This window comes from Rana temporaria, chromosome 12, assembly GCF_905171775.1.
Source record: "Rana temporaria chromosome 12, aRanTem1.1, whole genome shotgun sequence".
Lineage (NCBI taxonomy): Eukaryota > Metazoa > Chordata > Amphibia > Anura > Ranidae > Rana > Rana temporaria.
This window is the reverse complement of record NC_053500.1, coordinates 115,127,880-115,152,124: the sequence shown is the minus strand read 5'-3', so window position 1 is coordinate 115,152,124 and position 24,245 is coordinate 115,127,880. Positions and strand designations below refer to the sequence as shown.

General features: G+C 43.0%; 1 protein-coding gene across 1 annotated transcript in view; it reads left to right on the top strand.

Annotated features, from left to right (window-relative positions):
• LOC120918611 (protein-glutamine gamma-glutamyltransferase 6-like) overlaps positions 1-22,887 on the top strand; it is a 62,856-nt gene extending 39,969 nt beyond the window's left edge. Inside the window, exons 8-13 of the mRNA XM_040330285.1 lie at positions 3,289-3,392; positions 5,006-5,251; positions 7,728-8,075; positions 10,873-11,030; positions 14,290-14,423; positions 21,991-22,887. Coding sequence (XP_040186219.1) covers positions 3,289-3,392; positions 5,006-5,251; positions 7,728-8,075; positions 10,873-11,030; positions 14,290-14,423; positions 21,991-22,135 — 1,135 coding nt within the window. The 3' untranslated portion in view covers positions 22,136-22,887. The remainder of the gene's footprint in view (positions 1-3,288; positions 3,393-5,005; positions 5,252-7,727; positions 8,076-10,872; positions 11,031-14,289; positions 14,424-21,990) is intronic.
• Positions 22,888-24,245: the final 1,358 nt, after the last annotated feature.

Sequence of the window (24,245 nt, the reverse complement as noted above, 5' to 3'; positions counted from 1 at the left end):
GACCGGAGAAGACACAAGATGCGGGACCAGAAGGCTGAAGGACGGACGGAGAAGATAGAAGAAGACGTCGGGCAAGATGTGGACGAGAAGATAGAAGCAGCGGAAGAAACCCGAAGGAAAGAAGAAAAGAAGATTTTATTAAAAGATTTGTCAAAAACCGGCTACTGTCATTTTTAACACTTTGACATTTTTTTTTGGGGTGAAATGGTAGAGGTACAATGTACCCCATTACCATTTCACATAGGGGGGGGGCCAGGATCTGGGGGTCCCCTTTGTTAAAGGGGTCTTCCAGATTCTGATAAGCCTCCCGCCCGCATACCCCCACAACCACCGGGCAAGGGTTGTGGGGATGAGACCCTTGTCCCCATCAACATGGGGACATCCTCCCCATGTTGAGGGCATGTGGCCTGGTGCGGTTCAGGAGAGGGGGGGGGCCGCACTCTGTCCCCCCCTCTTTTCTGCGGCCGGCCAGGTCAACGTGCTCGGATAAGGGTCTGGTGTGGATTTTTAGGGGGACTCCACGCCATTTTTTTTTTCAATTTGGGGTGGAGTTCCCCTTAAAATCCACACCAGACCTGAAGGGCCTGGAATGGATATTTGCCGGGAACCGCACGTCTTTTTTTTTTTTGGTTTTTACGGCGGGGTTCCCCTTAATATCCATTCCAGACCTGAAGGGCCTGGTAATTTAATTTGGGGGAACCCCTACACATTTTCTTGTTTGTTTTATGAATGAATCCCTTTAGAATTGTCAGAGCCGACAATTCATTATAGCCGCGAGTGAATTTTTAAATGACTTTTTTCCTTCTGAATGTCACTTTGTGCAGGGGGAGTTCTAAGTGCGGGAAAAATGCGCTATTTCACATGCTGACATTACACCCCCCCTAGGTACGAAATTTAAAGGAATATTTCACTTTTATTGTTTCACTTTAAGAATTATTAATTTCACTGCTCCCGAAAAAACGGCCGTTTTAAAAAATAAAAAAAGCAGAGTGAGGTCCCCAAACACTTTTTAGGACAAAACTTGCAGATTAGCCTTTAAAATGAACACTTTTGATTTCTCCCATAGACTTCTATAGGGAGTTCAGCGCGGCTTTTCATATTAGTTTCAATGCGCCGGCTGCTGCGCTGGTTCATGCGCCCAATTAAGCCTCCACCCGGAGTACTAATTAAGGCATGAACCAGCGCAGCGCACAGAGCATAGTAAATCAGGCCCAGAGTGTATGTCTCGGTCCGGCCCCCCGGCGGCCGTGTCATTGAATTTGATTGACAGCAGCAGGAGCCAATGGCTGCACTGCTATTAATCTATACAATCAGCGGCCAGACTCCGTGGAGAGGAGGACGGCGGGGACTCGCATAGCAGGTGAATGGGCTCAGGTAAGTTAAACAGGGGGGCTGGGGGGCCTGTCATTGCCAGGTGTTTTTTCACCTTAATGCATAGGATGCATTAAGGTGAAAAAACACAAACCTTTACAACCACTTTAAAGTGGAACTTTACCCATAAAAACTTGATAAAAAAAAATGTCCTGTTTACATGTGATCAGCTGTTATTGGACACAGCTGATCACATGATAAAGGGCCGCCATAACTGGCCCTTTACCACGATCTTTGATCATTAGGACACATCGGTCAAAGAGAGCGCCCGATCTGTGCCCCACACGCATGGGGGACGGGGTTCTGGGAGGACATCTATGGACGTCCTCCCAGAATGAGAAAGCGCGCTATAACTGTCTTGTGGGAATAGAGCGGTCATAAAATGGTCCAAGAAGAATTTCAGGTATGGATATTTTGTACCTAGTTAGATTGGTCCAGTTTGGACCAATTTAACTATGTACAGTATATACCATACCTGGCGGATGCCCCTGGAAATTGGAAATCACTGTGCGCTCTATGAGTGGACATGGTGGAGAGACAGAGCAGTACTTACTTCTGCAATTTCCAGCTTCCAGGGGCATCTGCCAGGTATGGTATATGCACTGTAAAATGTTCCAAGGTGGACCAATGTAACTATGTATAAAATGTAAGTTCTCTTTAACCACTTAAGGACCCCTTCACGCCGATATACGTCAGCAGAATGGCGCGGCTGGGCACAAGCACGTACCTGTACGTGTCTCTTTAAGGCCCAGCTGTGAGGGCGCGAGCACGCTGCCGCCAGTTCGCTCACGATCCGGTCCGAAGCTCCATGACCGCGCCCGCAGGACTCGCGGACCCGATCTCCGCCGGTGTCCCGCGATCGGTCACACCTTCCCCGTTCTTCATTGTGGCAATGTCAGTGATCATCTGTTCGCTGATACGTCCAGCCCCACCCCCTACAGTTAGAAACACATATGAGGTCACACTTAACCCCTTCAGCGCCCCCTAGTGGTTAACTCCTAAACTGCAATTGTCATTTTCACAGTAATCAGTGCATTTTTATAGCACTTTTTCGCTGTGAAAATGACAATGGTCCCAAAAATGTGTCAAAATTGTCCGATGTGTCCGCCATAATGTCGCAGTCACGAAAATAATCGCTGATCGATGCCATTAGTAGTAAAAAAAAATATTAATAAAAATGACATAAAACTATCCCCTATTTTGTAAACGCTATAAATTTTGCGCAAACCAATCGATAAACGCTTATTGCGATTTTTTTTAACAAAAATAGGTAGAAGAATACGTATCGGCCTAAACTGAGGGAAAAAAAAAAATTTAAATCTTTTTTGGGGATATTTATTATAGCAAAAAGTAAAAAATATTATACTAATAAAGTTTCCTGTGATTGGATGGCAACAACACTGCACTACTCCTGAATTAATAGAAGAGTTGCCACTCTCATGTAGGCCATACTTGCTTGCACTACAGTGGGATGAGAAGATGTTGCAGGAGATGTGGCTATAAACATTGTCATTGCTGATTAACAAGCCTGTAACTTGTCAATCAGTACCTGGCCACATCTAGTCCTGCCCACTGCTTTCTGGATTGACAGCACTGCCTCTGTTACTGAAACCCTCCCACTGTGAGCTGCAGTGTCTGGGAGGGGGAGCGTGTGAGACATAAATGAAGGAGAATTTTACTTAGTCAGGGAAGGCAAATTAAGTTTATTTACTCTATGATGCTTGTGCATCACGTTAGTATTGGGCAAAAGAGTGCTTTCCATAAATAACGCCATTTCCTGCCCACGGCCTTAAAAGCTGATTGCTACCTAAAATCTACCATATAGCTCTCTCATTTTATTGTGAATCCCGATACTATGACGCTAATGTTTACATTTCATAAAATGATGAACACACTTTCTTACATTGTCTTCTACAGGAACTTTCATGTATGGAATGAGGCTTGGTTCACCAGACCTGATATAGGATCATATTATAATGGATGGCAAGTCATAGATGCAACCCCGCAAGAGCAAAGTTTTGGTTGGTGTGACAAATCAGTCATAATAGAAAAAAAAAAGAAAAATAGATTTAGGGACTTTTATTTTTTTATTGTTTTTACTGGATCTGCGATTTTTAGCCAGACTGTGACATTGCGGGGGACAAATCTGACCCCAAATTACACTTTTTGGGGACCAGTGACATTATTATATTGATCAGTGCTATAAAAATGCACTGATCAATGTATAAATTACACTGGCAGGGATGAAGTTAACACTAGTGGGCAATCAAGGGGTTGAGTGTGTTCCCTGGGTGTGTTCTAACTGTACGGGCTGGGTGGGCTCACTGGGACATGACAGAGATCGCTGTTCCCGATCACTGGGACCATAAGATCTCTGACGTCATCGGGCAGAATTTGCCTTGTTTACAGGTAGTTCCCCGCTCTGCCTCTGTACACCGCGATCGCGGGTCACCGGTGGACATTGAGTCCGCCGGTACCTGTGGGCATGCTTCTGCGCCGCGCGCCCGCTATCTCCTGTGCAATGGCCGATGTACACCTACGGCTGTTTGCGCAGGAGAGCCAACCTGCTGCAGTATAATACCGGCAGCTGCTCGGCAAGCAGTTAAAGTTTCATTGTGCTTGTAAAGGCAGGCGTCCCAATACTTTTGGTAATATATTGTATTTGTGTTGACGGTGAATATTGCCACAAAAGCTGCTTTTGATTAACTGCAACTGCTGCCTCTGCTACCTGGGGGTAGGGGAGTGTTATGCCTCGTACACACGTCCGAGGAACTCGAAGGGGCAAAACACATTGTTTTGCTCGTCGAGTTCCTTGTGAAGCCGCCGAGGATCTCGGCGAGCCAAATTTTCCCATTGCCGTCGGGGAAAGAGAAGACATGCTTTCTTTTTGGCCCGACGAGATCCTCGGCGGTTTCCTCGTTGAAAAGTGTACACACGACCGGTTTCCTCGGCAAAAAAAAAAAAACAGCAAGCTTCTTGCTGGTTTTTGCCGAGAAACTCGGCCGTGTGTATGATGCTTTAGATGCATGAAGTCAAACAACATCTTACACTGCAGTTACACAAGCAGTTACAGAAAAAAAAATAGAACATTTGGGATAAAGGTTTTACACAAATAAATAAAAGCTGCTCATTGTAAGCAACTCAGTGTTAAATGGTTTATCTCATCCCTGTAACTGCTACATATGAAGACGAGCTTGTTCTGTTAAGTCTAAAAAAAAAAAAAAAATAGTGCAGACATCACATTTACGAATTGGTAAGCTGCAATATAATAAATGTTTGCTTTGGGGTTTAATACCACTATAAACCAACAAGATCACCTATTACTGAATCCAAATTTCTAGGCACTTAAAGCGGTAATAAACCCAAAACCAAAAATTTAATATATTGCAGCTTACCAACCATTAGATGTGGTGGCTATATTTTCACCTTCATTTTTGGAAAAGAATGAGATAAAGTGTGAAAAAAGAAAACAAATGCAGGCACCATATATAAAGAGAGGCACTACAGTACATTTTAGTTTTTGGGTTTAGATATTTTTTCATATATTTCAACAGATTTTAACTGCATGTTACATTGTCTTTAAAACTTTACTTCAAGTGAAAATAAAATATTTTCTGCTTGTTTCTTCCTCTAGACATTTATCAGCTTGGACCAACAGCAGTGAAGGCAATAAAGGCAGGAGATGTTCATCTGAACTATGACGGTCCTTTTGTATTCTCTGAGGTAAATGCAGATAAGATCGCCTGGATCTACCACACAAATGAAGATTCTTTTGAAAGACTTGAGACTAACAAACGCTCCATTGGAAAATTTACCAGCACAAAGGCTGTCGACTCTAGAAATCGCATTGATATTACTTCCAGCTACAAATATGCAGAAGGTAAGACTGTGTTGCGTAGCATTCCCACTCATTCAATTTGTAAGGAGTTCTTACAGCTTTTGACCAATTTCTTCAAACCATATAGCCAGATTCAGAGAGGTTTACGCCGGCGTATCAGTAGATACGCCGTCGTAACTCTGAATCTGCGCCGTCGTACATTTAAGTGTATTCTCAAATTGAGATACACTTAAATGTAGCTAAGATACGACCTCCTACGCCGTCGTAGCTTAGCTGACTATTCACGCCGGCCGCTAGGGGCGTGTACGCTGATTTACGCCTAGAATGCGTAAATCAGCGAGATACGCCTATTCACGAACGTACGCTTTCCCGTCGCAGTAAAGATACGCCATTTACGTAAGGCGTTTTCAGGTGTAAAGTTAGTCCAACAAAAAGCTGGCCCAGCCGATGTTAAGTATGGACGTCGGATCCGCGTTGAATTTTAAAATTTTTACGTCGTTTGCATAAGTCGTCCGTGAATGGGGCTGGGCGTCATTTACGTTCACGTCGAAACCAATGAGTCTTTGCGGCGTAATTTGGAGCATGCGCACTGGAATACATCCACGGACGGCGCATGCGCCATTCGTTCAAAACGTCATTTACGTGGGGTTATGCTTTATTTACATAAAACACACCCACCTCTTCACAATTTGAATTAGGCGCGCTTACGCCAGGACATTTACGCTGTAACTTAGGACGCAAGTGCTTTGTGAATACAGCACTTGCCTCTCTAACTTACGGCGGCGTAGCGTATATGAGATACGCTACGCCTGCCTAACGTTAGGTGCGTCTTTTTGAATCCAGCTAATAGTATAGCTGACGTCCCATTACACTCTTACATCCTACCCTGTACAGAGATGTTCCTGCTCTGTGACAACCATTTAAGCACCAGCAGAGTGAAAGTTCGGACCTAAACCCCGAGCTCCATTGAAGTCTATAGGACCTGAATTAGAAAAATCAAAAGTCCCCATTTTGAAGGCTTATATTCAAGTCGTGGCCATAAAAAGGGGGCCTGGGTACTGCCATGGGGGGACATGTATCAATGCAAATTTTTTATTTTTTAAAAGATTGTTTTTACAGGAGCAGGAGCATGCTTAAAGTGAAACAATACAATGCAAAAATCCTTTAAATATGGTGCCTGGGGGTCCCCTTAGTCTGTCTGTAAAGTGGCACATCTGTAACAAAACTGACATATATAAAGGAAAAAATTACATTTAAATTTCTGGCAATACAATACCATTGCCGTAAATAAAAAAATAATAAAAAAAATGTGTGGGGGTCCCCCCCAATCCATACCAGCCCCCTTGGGTCTGGTATGGATTTTAAGGGGAACACAATGCCAAAATTTAAAAAGAAAAACGACATGGGGCCCCCTAAAATCTATACCAGAACCTTATCTAAGCATTCAGCCTGGCAGGTCAGGAAAGGGGGGTGAGGATGCGCCCCCCCCGAACCATACCAGGCCAAATGTCCTCAACATGGGGGGTGTTTTGGGGTGGGGGGGCTCTGCCCCCCCAACCCAAAGCACCTTGTCCCGATGTTGATGGGAACAAGGGCCCCTCTTCCTGACAGCCCTGGGCTGTGATTGTCGGGGTCTGTGGGAAGGGGGCTTATCTGAATCTGAAAGCACCCTTTAACAAGGAGGCCCCTAGATCCTGGCCCCCTCCCCATGTGAATGAGTATGGGGTACATTGTACCCCTACCTATTCAACAAAAAAGACTGTCAAAAATAAAGACAGGAGGTGTTTTTTGACAATTCCTTTATGAAAAAAATAAAAAAAACAATGTCCCCCGATGTAGATCCATCATTGATCATGACACCCGCCACACCGCCGAACACAAGAACAAAAAACTGCTAAAAAGCTTCTTACATAGGTCAAACTGTACACACAACCATCACACAGGGTTGTCGAGAAGAGGCCCTTGTCCCCATCAACATGGGGAATAGGTGCTCTGGGGCGGGAGGCACGGGAGGGGGAATAAAGATACACTTTGGAAAGCTCAGTGAGAGCTTGTTTGGAGAGAAGGGATACCAACCCTCCCTTCGAACAGCACACAGGAACAGAGATGAGACTGTCAATTACAGGCTGTGTGCTGGAGGTCCCTCCTCTGTCACCTTTTTACCTTTTGGTGTCACTAAAAACTTGTCAAGAGACTGATGCAGATAGTAAGGGAACAAGGCAGCAGAGAGAAATTACACTTAATGCTCTGGATTAAGACAAGTGCACACTATAGTGTGATGGTCTTTATTCATATCACATTTCAGGGGTTTAATTCTGATTGACTGCTATAGGACAACATAGGTTGCCTTATTGATAAAAGCATCTCACTTACAATCTGTCAAGGCATCCTCGATTATTTTGTATTTCTTTAGGAAGCAATACAAACACTTTGTTATATACATTTGCTGTGCTGTTTTTGGCTGGTTTCAGATAATTGTGGACAATTTTTATTTTGCTTTGTTTTATGCTTTAAATAGGCACTGCAGCTGAAAGAGAAGCGTACCACAATGCCCTAGTAAATTTATACGGAAGGCAAAACTTTGAAAGCAGTGAGGGCGAGGCAACATTGGCAAGATCATCAACTGCTGTGCCCAGGGAAAGCAGAGTGAGTGCAGTCCCCATTGAAGTGATAACTGCAAAGTTCAAAGAAATAGAAACCCCCAGGCTTGGCCAAGATATTGATCTCACATTGGTTCTGTCCAATGGAATGTCATCTGACAAAACAATAACAGTTATTTTCAATGCCAATATCACTGGATACACCCGAAGAATAATGAAAAAGTTGATGATGAAGTCTGAGTCTGTTTCAATGGCTTCCAAAGAAGGTAATAATGACTTTCAATAACAAATGATCTTTGCTTCCAGTTTTACTGTATTTCAAGCCTAAGTGCAACCAAAAACACAAATAGAAAAATCAGCACAAGGGACATAACTTACATGATGAGTCCTTTGTGTTGATTCTTCTCCTTTTAGTAATAATCCTCCTGGGTCCAGCCCACTGGCAAGGCAGGGGTTAATATAACTGAGGGGCTATATGGAGCTCTCACCAACAGAGCCCATCTATGTCCACCTTTTCCTGCCTGATCTGCCATTTATAGAAGCTGTACTACAGCTCCTATGAATGACCTTAGATCTCTGAAGAAAGGGCGGGTGGGGGGGGGGGGAGAGTTGGGAGCTATCAATCATCTAGAATAGTGTTATTGGAATTCACAATTAAAACAGGCTTTGCTAGGCACCCTTAGTTTAAAACCAACGCGTTTCTTGGCTTCCTGCCAGTCATCAGGCATCAGCCAAAGGAAGGCAGTAAGCCAAGAAACGCGTCTTATTTAAAATAAGGGTGCCTAGCTAAGCTTTTTTTATTATGAATACCAATAACAGTATTCTCCCTTGTCTGTACCTGTACCATGTGATTTATGTATTTTTGAATTGTACATTTATTGATTTATGTATTTCTTTGTAAGAATTGTATTAATTATGTCCAATGATTTGTTTGCATTCAATTTATTAATATTATTATAAATATATTAATCTTTTATGATTATATCTGTAATATATTTTATTTTATTTATGCTTTAAAAATCATGGACTACCCTCAGGGGCTAATGGCATCAAATTGAATTTGAATGTATTTAATTTATTCATATATATTATCCTTACCCACAATGACATGTTTAATGTAAAGTCCCATTTCTATTTCCTAATTCTTTACATGTATTCTTCATTGCCTACCTACAGACCACTTTAACGTACATATACTGCGGCAGGACGGCCATTAACCACTTCCCGCCCCGTCAATAGTAAATTGACGTCCGGGAAGTGGTTGTGAAATCCTTACTGGATGTCTATTGACGTCCAGCAGGATAACATGCCGGCACGCGCCCGTGGGGGCGCGCAGCGATCGGTGATGCGGGGTGTCTATGGCGATCGGTGATGCAGAGGCTCTTTACCACGTGATCAGCTGTGTCCAATCACGGCTGATCACGATGTAAACAGGAAGAGCCGTTGATCGGCTTTTCCTCACTCGTGTCTGACAGATGCGAGTAGAGGAGAGCCGATCGGCGGCTCTCCTGACAGGGGGGGTTCGCGCTGATTGTTTATCAGCGCAGCCTCCCCTCGGATGCCCACACTGGACCACCAGGCAAGGGGGAAACATGTGGATGGCCAGGTACATCACCCATGGCCATCCACATGTAAAAAAAAGCACAATAGATGCCAATCAGTGCCCACAAATGGGCACTGACTGGCAACATGGGCACTGTTAATTAGTAAAAATAAATAAGTGCCCATCAGTGCCGCATACCAGTGCCGCCTATCAGTGCCCATCAGTGGCGCCTCATCGGTGCCCATCAGTGCCACCTCATCGGTGCCCATCAGTGCCGCCATATCAGTGCCCGTAATTGAAGAAGAAAACTTACTTTTTTACAAAAAAAATTAACAGAAACAAAAAACTTTATTTTTTTTGAAAATTTTGGCCTTTTTTTAGTTGTTACGCAAAAAAAGAAAGCTCTATTTGTGGGAATAAAATTATAAAACATTTTTTTGGGGTACAGTGTAGCATGACCGCGCAATTGTCATTCAAAGTGCGACAGCGCTGAAAGCTGAAAATTGGCTTGGGCAGGAAGGTGCGTAAATGCCCGGTATGGAAGTGGTTAAACTCATAATCACGTACCTGTACATGACTATCGTTAATGGCTCTGGGGTGCGTACAAGCGTGCCACCGGAGCCGCACTCCTGCTGTGGCTGGATACAGCAGGAGCCAATCAGTAGGTGGGGTGGCCGCGATGGCCGCCGGCTACCCGCAATCGCTCGGTAGAGTGATAGAAGGACGGTCTGCAAATGTAAACAAGGCCAACTGTCCTTCTCTCAGTGAGGAAGAGAGACATCTGTGATCCCTGCTCATCGGGAACACAGATGTCTCTCTGCCTCGAGTGCATCACCCTCCCCCCACAGTTAGAAAACACTGACAGGGAAAACATTTAACCCTTTGATCGCCCCTAGTGTTAACCCATTCCCTGCCAGTATCATTTATACAGCAATCAGTGCATTTTTTAGCACTTATCACTGTATTAGTAACACTGGTCCCAAAAAAGTGTCAAAAGTGTCAGTTAGGCGTCCAATCTGTCCGTCGCAATGTCGCAATCCCGCTAAAAATTGCTGATCACCGCCATTACCAGTAAAAACACTTAAAAAATAAAAAAATCCATAAATCTATACCAATAGTTTGTAGACTATTAACTTTTGCGCAAACCAATCTATATACGCTTATTGGGATTTTTTTTAAACAAAAGTATGTACCAGAATACAAATTGGCCTAAATTGATGAAGATATTTGATTTTTAAAAAATTTTGGGTGAATGTTTTGTAGCAGAAAGTAAAAAATACATTTTTTAAAAAATTGACGGCCTTTTTCTGTTTATAGCGCAAAAAATTTTAATTGCAGAGGTGTTCAAATACTACCAAAAGAAAGCTCTATTTGTGGGGGAAAAAAAGGATGTAAATTTTATTTGTGCACAGAGCCGCATGACCGCGCAATTGTCAGTTAAAGTGACAAAATGTGATATCGCCAAAAATGTAGAAAAATGTATAAACCATAAAATGATATTGATAAATTTGCTATTTCAGAAAAAGAAATTTCATTCAAGATCCCTTTCAGCAAATATATAGAATGTCTCCGGGATGATAAGGTGATAGATGTGACAGCTCTGTGTAAGTGGGATGACACAAGGAAGCTGCTTATATCCAAAATAATTACTTTAAAAAACCCATCACTGAACATTAAGGTAGGTAAAAACATTGCTGTATGTACCCAAACTTACAACCCCTTATTGATTTACAAAATAATTCTTACGGGCCCTGCCTGCTCTGGTGCGTTGCCTTAATGTGCAAAATGTTATGTGTTGAAATGTGACATTCATTGACAACAGATAGAAAATATGGGCCAGATCCACATAGAAATAGATCGGTGCAGCGTATCAGAGATACACTACGCCACCGTACCTTACCTGGCGTAATTTCGAATCCTCAACGATTTTGCGCCGTAAGTTACGGCGGCGTAGTTTATCTCTGGCGGTGGATTTCAAATTGGGCGGGTAGGGGGCGTGTTTTATTTAAATGAAGCGCGTCCCCGCGCCGAATGAACTGTGCATGCGCCGTCCCAAAATTTCCCGCCGTGCATTGCGCTAAATGATGTCGCTAGGGCGTCATTTTTTTAACTTAGACGGGACTTACGTACATTCCGATTCACGGACGACTCACGCAAAAAATAAAAACAATTAAAATTTCGACGCGGTAACGACGGCCATACTTAACATGGCAAGTCTAACCATACGCCGCAAAATACCAGCTTTAACTATACGCCGGAAAAAGCCGACTAGAGACGACGTAAGAGAATGCGACGGCCGCGCGTACGTTCGTGGATCGTCGGAAATAGCTAATTTGCATACCCGACGCGGAAAACGACGTGAACGCCACCCAGCGGGCGCCGAAGTATTGCATCTTAGATCCGAAGGCGTACGAGGACATACACCTGTCGGATCTAACCCAGGTGCCGTCGTATCCTGGTTTGAGGATTCAAACTAAAGATACGACGCGGGTAATTTGAAAGTACGCCGGCGTATCAGTAGATACGCCGGCGTACTCTGTCTGTGGATCTGCCCCTATATGTACACCTTATTTCCCGACACAGCACAGCAAACATCATTTGCACTAACACGTGTGGGGTTGATTTACTAAAGGCAAACCCACTTTGCACTACAAGTGCACTTGGAAGTGTAGTCGCTGTAGATCTGAGGGGGACATGCAAGGAAAATAGAAAACAGCATTTTGCTTGTACATGATTGGATGATAAAATCAGCAGAGCTTCCCCTCATTTCAGATCTTCCCCTCAGATCTAAAGCAATTGCAATTAGTAAATCAACCCCATAGCATAGTTGTAAAGTCAGTCCCTGTGGGGTTGATTTACTAAGGCCCCTTTCACACTGGGGTGGGGGCGGCGTAGGGTGACCATGTGTCCCGGATTGCCCGGGACAGTCCCGCATTTTGCAGGTCTGTCCCGGGCACATTCATTCCAGGACAATACAGTGTCCTGGGATGAAACTGACACAGCCACCCCCCTGGGCCAATCTGATGCCCACAAAAAAGGCCGCCACATCACCACTTTACTCACTGACAGTACTTGTCCTGGCCAGGATTGCCTGGAGGAGCACAATCCCGCCCCCTGCTTGTGATTGGAGAAATCATAAATCCCGCCTCGATTCTTTATAGCACAAGCTGATTTTTTGGGAACGAAGGGTGTTCCTGAATGGTAGTTTGGAAATGTGGTCACCCTGGGGCGGCGTCTGTGGTAAAGCAGCGCTATTCAGCTGCTAGCAGGGCGGTTTTACCCCTGTTAGTGGCCAAGAAAGGGTTAAAGAAAGAGGCGCATTGCCTGCGGTATAGCTGCGGTGTCCCATTGATTTCAATAGGCAGGAGCGGTGGAGGAGCGGAATACACACCGCTCCTTCACTGCTCCAAAGATGCGGCTAGCAGGGCTTTTTTTTACCGTCCTGCTAACGCACCGCCAGGCCCATTTTAAAACACTGGGAAGGGAAGCAGATGTGGCAGCACAGGGGCTTAACGGGCGGCTCTGCTTTGGGCCCCCAACAGTGACAGGGCCCTGGGCAGCTGCCCCTGTTTGCCCTATGGTAAAAACGGCCCTGATTGGAGGTCATCATTTTACAGATAAGTCTGTCTTGGTAGATTTTAATACTGCTTTAAAAGACGCTCTCCAAGATAAATTTTACTTTCCTTTTTAGGATTTCTGGATAAAAAAAACGATTGAAATGCCCATTTCCCCAGACACTGTGGTACTAAGCTTTGGATAGACAGAAGGATATTATTAAAAACAATTCTGAGCCCAAAACTGGAGAGTTAAGCTCTGTACACACGATCGGATATCTGATGTAATCTAATCCGATGGATTTTTCCGTCGAATATCTGATGAAGCTGACTTTCATCAGTCTTGCCTGTACACCATCGGTCAAAAATCCGACCGTGTCCAAACGCGGTGACGTAAAACACTATGACGTGCGGAGAAAAATGAAGTTCAATGCTTCCGAGCGTCGACTTAATTCTGAGCATGCGTGGATTCTTGACCGATGGACTTCCACACAGACGATCGTTTTTTTCTATTGTTTTTTTTTATCCATAGGAACATTTTAAAACATGTTCTATTTTTTTTTCACCGATTGAAAACAAACTGATGGGGCCCACATACGATCGGTTTGTCAGATGAAAACGGTCCATTGGTCCGTTTTCATCAGACAAACCAATCTTGTGTACAAGGGCTTTAGAGATTTCCAGGAACAATGTGGTCAGGCACATTTCCCAGGATATCAAAGTGTGATCAGCCAAACTTTGACAAATCGTCAACGTAGCTTGTACTTAAAGTGGTTCTTAAGCCACTATATACAATTTAAATTATCCTCTCTGTTTAATCATGTAAGGTGCCCCAGTGTCTGTGCTATGTAAAAATAAGCTGCTATATATCTGATTTCCGATCCCTGATCGGTGTTCACGTGATCGACCGTCTCTCTCCTCTCTTGACCTGACAACTGCAGCGGGAGGGGTCGAGATCCCCCCGCAGACATCAGTTATGATTGGAGGCGGGGAGGAGAGAGGAGGCCAGTCATGTGAGCGCCGATCAGCACTCAGAAATCAGGTATATAGCAGAGAGAATAGTGTAAATAATTAACAGTAATTTCAGCAGCAGGAGGGGGAGGGGCAGACACGGAACTGACAGGCAGGGAGGGAGGGGGAGAGGAGCACAGAGGAGGGCAGAGGAGAGAGCGGATGACAGAGGCACGTAAACTGACCACAGTGTCAGGGCTCAGCAGCCATGATGAACCGTGGTCAGTTTACAGGGGTGTGGGCAGAAACAGACAGGTTTTTTAGGTGATACAGGGGGCCAAATTACACAGCACAAGCACTGGGGACAGATTACATTTTTTTATTCCTTTTAGGGTAACAAACACTATAATTATTTTTTATCTATTTTTTCAGATTCTCGGAGATGCTGTTGTAAAAAATCCACTCACTGCTGAAGTCACATTCACTAATCCACTTGATAAGAATCTAACAGACTGTAAAGTTTTGGCAGAGGGCAGTGGACTCATTAAAGAGCAGATTGAAAACAAGTAAGCAGAATGATGTACCTACAGTGATCCCTTATGCATGACATCTACTGTACTGTACTGTGAGTTTTCATACCGCAAGGCAAAGTGTGAATTTTGGTTTCAGGTAGTACCCTCTAGAGGGGCCACAAAATGTGACTCTCACCCTATATTTGGGTTCATGAATGCCCGTCCCTGCCTGTAAAAGGAGGAAAATTTGCATTTTTTTTCCATCTCCACAAGGATGAAAGCAGGAAAGATCTCTATTTTTAGGTGCATGATCTGGTCCTTTGACAGAGGCGAGGCATTTTAGGTGCACTTGCAGTTAAAAAGTGCATATGCATTGTGCAAGTTGTCATAACAGTTGGTGTTCTGGTCCTTGTAATGGAACTCTTCAAAGTGTTCTTATAGCTGCATGTTCTGTGAATATGTGTCCAGATACAATCACAAATCTATATCAAGTGTTTTTCTTGTCTGTGGGCTCCAAAATAAAAGTCAGATAAAGGCCACTCACAATATTGTATACAGGAGCTACCTGAGGAAGCTCTTGAATTTAATGGAGGTGTGGGGCATCAAAGAGAACGAATGTGAAGGCAAGCATCCAGGGTTGAATCCAGTTATTGATAAAGACAGCAGAAAAGACGCAATCATAATGAAAATAATGCTATGTGCACACCATCATCACCAGTCAAAATGCCCGCTCACCTCAAGGATGAGTTAAAAACTAGACTTGTGAACACTGAAATATTTTGTTTTCATATGAAAAATTCATTTATTTAGTTACTCCCGAAATTCATTTTTATTTATTTTGTTTCGTTAAAAAAAATGCATTCGTCCGAAAATCTGAATTAAGGTCGAATCTGTCATTGAAGGCTTATGGTGTCTGTCAAATGTTCTAAGATTCGACGGAGCAGCTAAACTGTACGACGCCGCAATCTTACATTTCCAGTCAAATGTTTTGCCTACAAGCTATAGTAGAATTCTAATGTTGTATGACTAGTAATAATTATATTTATAAATTATTATTACTAGTCAACAAACATTCACATTTTTCTATAGCCTATGGGCTGAGCATTTGACCGGAAATGTTCGATTGCGGCGTCGTACAGTTTAGCTGCTTGTCAAATCTTCTTAAAACTTTCGACAGACACCATAAGCCTTCAATGACAGATTCGACGTTTGTATGTTTTATACTGCTTCGTTGAATCTTCGTTGTTCATGTCGAATGGTCTACCCCAACACTGTCTCTATAATGTCAAATCTTTTCTCTCTATGTCAAATCTTTTCTCTATGTCGAATCTTTTCTCTATGTCGAATCTTTTCTCTATGTCGAATCTTTTCTCTCTATGTAAAATAATCTTGGACTAATCGAGTTAAGGTTAGGCACATTCGACCACAGGTTCGATAGACACCGATTGCTATTGTCAGCGTCATGTCGAATCTCCTATCTTTCTAACTGTTGTAGCAACGAAAACGAAAATAAAGCATTTTTATGTCGCGTTCGTTTTCATTTGTTAAAACGATAAGGAAAATACCCGAAATTCGGACGAAAATGCATTCGAATGAAAACGAATGCACATGTCTATTAAAAACTCATAGAAAATATCTTGCATTCAAATCCTCCTCATTCCTTTCTTCTTCTTGCTTATTGATGATAAGCATCCTATGCTCCTTAGACTGCCTGTTCACGCTGGTGGCTTAACTGCAGCTGATTCCAGGGAACTCTCAGTCAGGTTCAGCTCCTCTTTAATCAGTGTGGTTTTGTAACATGGAACAACAAACACAACTACCATAGTGTTTCTCTGTTGCTACATTTATTAAACCACCCCCAAATAGTTACATTTAGGCCTCGTACACATGACTGTTTTCCTTGACAGAATCCATCAAGAAACTTAGTGGCAGAGCTTTTTTGCAGAGGAAAACAATAGTGTGTATGTTTTTCGTCCCGAAAACTGTTGTGGAACTCGACGAGAAAAAAAGAGAACAAGTTCTCTTTTTCCTCGTCGGGAGTCTCAATTTCCTCGTCGTGTTTCTCGTCGGGCTGGTTTACGACGAGAAACACGTTTGTGTGTATGCTTAGAAACCCGCGCATGCTCACTATAAAGTATAAGACGGGAGCGCACTTTGGGTAAAAATAGCGTTCGTAATGGAGATAGCACATTTGTCACGCTGTAACAGACTGAAAAGCGCGAATCGTCTCTTACCAAACTTTTACTTAACACGCAGTAACATGAGATTAGCAAAAGCAGCCCCAAGGGTTGTGCCAGTAGAATCGAACTTCCCCTTTATAGTGCCGTCGTACGTGTTGTACGTCACCGCGTTTGAGAACAACAAGATTTTGTCTTGACAGTGTGTACGCAAAGAAAGCTTGTCAAGATTCTCGACAAGCCTGACAAGGAACTCGTCGAGGAAAACGATGTTTCATTTACGACGAGTTCCTCGGTCGTGTGTACGAGGCCTAACAAAGTAAAAACATCAGATAAGCATATAGATTCTACTGAGGGAGCCCAATGAGAGGGTGAATCACAAATAGAGGGGAGAAGCCGAGTCTATGAGAACATATTAGTCACTGTGGGTGAGACCTGCGCTGAACAAGCCAATGTTTTATATGCTTATCTGATGTTTTTACTTTGTAAGTGTAACTCTTTGGGGGTGGTTTAATATATGTAGCAACAGGGAAAAACTATGGTGTTTGTTGTTCCATGTTACAAAACCACTCTGATTAAAGAGGAGCTGAACCTGAGTGAAGCCTCGTACACATGATCAGTTTTCTCGACGGGAAAACTGTGAGGAGAGCTTTTGGCCGGAAATCCCGGCCCTGTGTATGCTCCTCACAGTTTTTCCGATGGGAAAACTGGCCAAAATCCGCTGGACAAAAAAAGAGAACCAGTTCTCTTTTTTCCCGCTGGGAAATCCGGCGGACTTTTGTCCGGCGTTTTTTGCCAGTTTTCCTATGGGAAAAACTGCGATGGAGCATACACACGGCCGGGATTCCCAGCCAAAGCTCCATCGCAGTTTTCCTGTCGGGAAAATGGGGCGTGTGTAGGGGAAAGAGTGAACTGAGCAGGATTTCCTGGTGGGAAAAAGTCAGCCGGGAAACCCGATCGTGTGTACAAGGCTTAAGAGTTCCCTGGAATCAGCTGTAGTGAAGCCACCAGCATGAACAGGCAGTCTAAGGAGCATAAGATTCTTAACACCAATAAGCCGAGAAAAAGAAAGGAATGAGGATTGAATGCAAGATCTTTTCTATGAGTTTTTAACTCGTCCTTGAGGTGAGCGGGCATTTTGGCTGGTGATGGTGTGCACATAGCATTATACTCAAGAGATAGAGGATCTACACAGCAGTGTTTCTGTTTACAAGACATTTTATGAGAAAAAAATTTAAGAAAATACAGGAGTTGTTTTTTCTCTATTATTATTTTATTATTTCTTCAATATATTTTTGAGAAGTATTGTTATGATTACAGTTGCCCTAGGGTGGTAATCATTCACCCACTAATAGATATGTGCCACATCCTTGGATATATAGGTTTGTGGAAAAAGACATGTAACCATGTCTCTAACAAAGAAAATTTGGACTTTGTAGGCACACCCTGATCAAATTAATAATATTTTAATAGAATTTTACAAAATACATAGCAATTGCACTTGATACAAAAGAAAAACACAAAAAATGGTAATAAAAGAACCCCAATCTTATCACTCTAAGAGAAAACCGCTCAATAGCCACAGTGCTGAATGTAATTGATACAGTAAAGGCGCTGGGTGGCGTGATGATTTCAGAGGATACTAGATGGATTCTTGAATGATTAAAATTTTCAGCTCGACATGTTTCTTCTGGAGCTTCGAAAACGGTGTTCATTTAGTTTGAGAAGAAAAAGTTGACATATTACGCTCCAATGCAACCGTGGTGGGGTCTGATACCAATTAACTCTAGCACGTTCACCATACACCAAAGAGCAATTGTGTAACCAGTTTGGGGTATTATTGATATTCTTATAGGGATGTGACCAAAAACATAGACGGATAAGAGCAGTCGAAGAAAACAATCGCCTAAAAGCGTCCACCAAAGAAATCCCCTAATGTACAGACAGGCAGCCACAGTCTTGATTGGTATTTTTCAGACCATAGGAGTGGTGTTGATGTAATAGGAGCCTTCTCCTAAGGGGCCACTAGATGGCGCTAGAGGGGCGTCCACCACAGTATTAGACTGAGAAAGGTAACTGAACGGGTCCTGAGGTGGAAAAAAGATCTGACATCCAAATTAGGCGGCCGCGCTTATCGAATCCGTCCTTCCTATCTCCTGCCAGAGACACCTTTTTTTGAGAAGTCACACAAGGACTGACTAGAGTGTGAGACAATCACTATTAATAAGCATTGTACACTTTATATTTGTATGTATATTTTAGAGTTTATTTCATAGCGCTGCACTATTTAACAATTATTATAGTCTATATTAGGAGTGGTCACAGCAGTTGTGGAGATATTGTAATTTATTATTACTATTCACATTTATATTTAAAATTTGTTAGTATTTGGCGCTGATTGCTTTTTTCACAGTTTATAATGAAAATAAAGCCCCTTCTTTGGGGCTAAAGACATACTGCATGTTTCAGATGTAGAAAAATTCATCCACTTTATTGGGGCAAAAGACATACAACATGATTCAGGGGTAAAAATGCGCTCCCTCCTTCGAGGCTAAAAGAGATAATACATGTTTCGGCGGTCAAAATGCACAACTTTTTTAGGTTTAGCATTAATGATAAATGGATTAAACTTTGGATGCTTGCCACTTAATATTCTTGCACTCCATTAAATTATACAGGAACAGTATAAACAGGCTTGTCCCACCACACCTGAATCAATGATGAGGAGAGTACATATAAAGTTGGGCTGTTACTGTGGTCCAATAAGCAAGTTCATAGCAAGTGTTATAGGCTAGCGAGGGAGCATCGCCATTAACCTCCCTGGCGGTATGTTTATGTCAGATTTTTGATGCTGAAAGCGGTACAATTATTTAGCATATTTGGTGTTTAATATTGTAGGCCTGTAATTCTTATGCCCCGTACACACGATCGGAATTTACGTCGGGATAAACTCTGAGGCCCCGTACACACGACCGAGTTTCTCAGCAGAATTCAGCCAGAAACTCGATCGGAGCTGGATTCTGCCGAGAAACTCGATCGTGTGTACACTTTTCAGCGAGGAAGCCGACGAGGAACTCGTCGGGTCAAATAGAGAACATGTTCTCTATTTCCTCGTTGTTCAATGAGGAAAGTCGGCCCGCCAAGATCCTCGGCGGCTTCAACACTGAACTCGACGAGGAACTCGATGTGTTTGGCACGTCGAGTTCCTCGGACGTGTGTACGGGGCCTGACTGATTTTTCTGACAGAATTCCATTCAAGCTGTCTTGCATACACACTGTCACACCAAATTTCGACCATCCAAAATGCAGTGACGTACAACAACACTACGACGAGCCTAGAAAAATGAAGTTCAATCCTTTCGAGCATACGTCGACTTGATTCTGAGCATGCATCTTTTTTTCTCAGTCGGGAGTTCCATACAGACGAACGGAATTTCCGATAGAAATCTTTTTCATCTGAAAAAAAGAGAACATGTTCTTTTTCTAAGTCCGTCGGAATTTCCGATGGAAATACTCAGATAGTTCACACACATGGTCGGAATATCCGATGAAAAAATGTCGTCTGACTTTTTCCATCGGAAATTCCGATCGTGTGTACAAGGCATTACAAATAACTCGCTTAAATCTGTCCAAACAAGAGTCTAGTAGACATCCCGGGTATGTTAAAGCTTGAAACACAAAATCATTAATTATAATATAATAAATAGCTATAAATAATTATAACAAATAATAATATAATAATAATAAAAATTATTCAATAATGTAATCAAATCAAAAACACTGAAATTTGCTCAGTTGCAGAATTGTCTCTGTCATTACTTTCAGTGTTCGATGACAAATTTCCCCACAAATCACTATCGCTCAATTCTGCAAGTGATTTTAATGTATTATCGCTGTTTTCTAGCTGGTCTAAAAGTACTTTTGATGTAAAGGGACACTTTTTGGTTGCTATGAACAATCTACAGTTTTTATTATATAAAACTGCATGCAGGACACTGGACAGACCGCTAGGGACAAACGGGGTGTGTAATTATTTAATACAGTATACTCTATCTATACTGTGTTTTTTACTTTTTGAATTTGGCGCCGAACTCCGTCCCCGTGCATCGCAACGCTCACAGTGAATGGAGCTCGGCACTGTGAATCGAGCGAGACACGGCGGCTCGCAGATCACAGCAGGAAGACATCACATGATCCAGGGGACAAGGTAAGTAAGTTGTACATCAGGGGTGCCCAACCAGTGGCCCATGGAGCCCTCTGATGTTTTTCCCGCGACCTCCTGCTCTGGGATGGTTTAGAATAGAATACTGTTATTAAAGGTGAGTTTATTATTAAAATCACAGTGTATATATGGACATATCTGTTCTGCAGTGATTACTGGGCTGCTTTCAAACTGATCCGTAGGTACAATGTAGTTTACCTGCGGGTTACCTGCACTGATCCATAGACTTCTATTATTATCTGCGAGTTTGGTGAGCTTTCTGAAAGTGCACCAAACCTGTAGAATATAATAGAAGTCTATTGCAAAGTGCAGGAAAGCCAAAGTGAAACTGTGTTGCACCTGCGGTGCGGGTAAACCTGCAGTACATCAGTGTGAAAGTGGCCTTGGGCACCTTTCACATGGTCAGTCTGAAAGTTCAACCAATTGGACCCTCCATTCACCTCTAAGTAGTGGTAGACATAAACCGACTTGTGTCCTGCCTCCAATGCGACCCGCTAAACAAAAATGAGTATAGCAGAGCAGGCACGGACATGTCATCCACCCGTTCCGCTCATTGTGGCCCACGACCGGTTACCAAAGTCGCTTGAGTGGCCCTCGCTCTTCAAAAGGTTGGGCACCCCTGCTGTGCATGGATCCTGTGATGCGATCCTGAGGCCTCGTACACTCGACAAGCCAATTTTCTCCATTCCCATCAAGGAAATAGAGAACATGCTCTCTTTTTGGCTCGACGAGTTCCTCGATAGTTTCTTCGTCGAAAAATGTACACACGACCAGTTTCCTCGGCAAAAAAAAAAAAAAGAACAGCAAGTTTCTCGCTGGTTTTTGCAGAGAAACTCGGTCGTGTGTACGAGGCCTGAGTGTGGCTCGGGGTACCGCTTTTGGTACTGAAATTTCACCCCGAGCCACACTCGGGAATACTGCCAGGGAGGTTAAGGGAACTGGTTGCACCTCGGTGATGTGTCGCCAGTGGCAGATTCACTAGTGAGACACTAGGATGATATTTCTGCTCTGAAAGGGAAAGGATACAGCTAATAACAGCTCATGCATTTCTCCATTAGAGATAAAACTGAACTAGTTCAACTCATGGGTGTAAATTCCAATTCGAACAGGTGCCTGATACTGAGTCATTTTAAAGTAAAAGTGCTTGAAATTTAGGGGGTTTATTAAAACATAATATGTGCCACACAAAGCCAATTCAAATGCATTTTGTTTTATGATGCAGATTTTCACTGAAGCCCAAAGAGAAGATAACTGTGAAATTTGAATTTAAGCCTTACACGACGGGCTCCAAACAATTAAACATTGTGGTTGATTGCCAAACTGTCACTTTCAAGGGTTTCCTGATCATTGTGGTAAAAGAATCTTAAGTTCCTGGCTGAAATTTCAAAATATTCCATATGACAATCTCAAGAATGTTGCTTTTGTGGTAATCTATCATTCTGTACCATTTAATATTTATGTATCAAGTTGGAACATTATATGTTCTACATTAAAATGATTATTTTCTTTTTCACCTCATGATTTGTTATCCCCTTGATCTGTAAACCGTACCATCTATTGAATTGTTCACTTTTTTTGTTACTTTGAAAATACATAATAAATTCCATTTAAAATTATTATTTTAGCACTTAAATAATAACTGAAGGCAATGTTTTGTTTAGTTTTAGATTTGAGAGGGATTAAAACACCTGTCAGATGTTCCCGATTGGGAGGGTCACCCTGTCTATTTGTCCTGGTGACCATAATCATTTAGCATGGAAGTAAAATAAAATCTCAAACTTTTGAGTGGTCACCAGAAAATCTTGCAATGGAGACACTAGTTATCTTCTCACTCCCCAAGTGAGAAGATAACTCACTTGTGGCAAAAACATGACGGATTATAAGGCCTCGTTGACATGGGACATACCTAAAGAATATGCCCAGCACAAGGCTGTGCACAGATGTCAATTGGGATGCAGAGGCTGCACATATACAGACATCTGTTCACAGTCTTATCTATATTCCCATCGCATACTTTCCTGGATCACAAGGCTCTTCAATAATGGGCACTGTAGCGATTATCAGCCGGACACCGGATACATTGAAAATCAATGCAAATAATCGCCAGCACACCATGGATCTTCAAACATAATCCAAAGCATGTATTGCAAAACGATCACATCATCAAAGAGCAAGTTAAAAGTTTCAGGGCCATGCAGGACCCCTTCATCAGGCAAGTGCTGCCATCACATGCCTGATAAAGGGGTCTTGCATGGCTCAGAAACGTTGCACTTGTTCTTTGATGATGTAATTGTTTTGCAATAAATGCTTTGGACTATATTTGAAGATCCATGGTGTGCTGGCAAATATTTACATTGATCTTTGCTGGTCACAATTTGACATCCATTTGAGTGCATGGCCTCGAACACATAGGGGCAGATTCAGATAGAGATACGACGGCATACTGTATCTCCTGATACGCCGTCGTATCTCTGAGATCCGACGGTCGGATCTATGCGACTGATTCATAAGAATCAGTTACGCATAGATCTCCCTTAGATCCGACAGGTGTAAGTGACTTACACCGTCGGATCTTAGGCTGCAATCTCCCGCTGGCCGCTAGGTGGCGCTTCCATTTGTATACGCAAGGAATATGCAAATGAGGAGATCCGCCGATTCAGAAACGAACGCCCGCCCGTCGCTTTTTTTTAACGTCGTTTGCGTTCGGCTTTTTCTGGCGGATAGTTACCCCTGCTATATGCGGTGTATCCTATGTTAAGTATGGCCGTCGTTCCCGCGGCGAGTTTTGAATTTTTACGTCGTTTGCGTAAGTCGGTCGCGAATAAGGATGGACGTAATTTACGTTCACGACGAAACCAATGATGTCCTAGCGACGTCATTGGGAGCAATGCACGCCGGGAAAATTTGCGGACGGCGCATGCGCAGTTAAATCGGCGCGGGGTCGCGCCTGATTTAAATACTACACTCCCCCTAGCCGTGGAATTTGAATTCCGCCCGGGGATTTACGATCCGCCGGCGCAAGTTTCGAGGTAAGTGCTTTCTAAATACTGCACTAGCCTCTCAAACTTGCGCTGGCGGATCGTAAATCAGATAGATTACGCGGATCTAAAGATCCACTAATCTATCTGAATCTACCCCATACTGTCTGCATTTGGGGCAGTTCACCAAGACCCACATGGTTATCAGATTGGAAGCAGCTGCTGCATCCATGCAGCCACTGCCTCACAATTGACATCAATGGGACTGCCTGCATGGGGATGTATGGAACACCTGGGCATCCTCATGCGGGAAAACACGGCCCCCTACAGGCGCTTTAGTACACCCTGTGTAAATGTGACCAAATCTTCCCTTTTTCCATCTAAAAGGAAAAAAAGTTTTGCCTTCAGATCTACTTAAAGTAACACTATAAGCACAGCATTTTATTTATTTTAATTTTGGATAGAGTAAGGGAGGGTCATAACCCCTGTCAGTAAATTT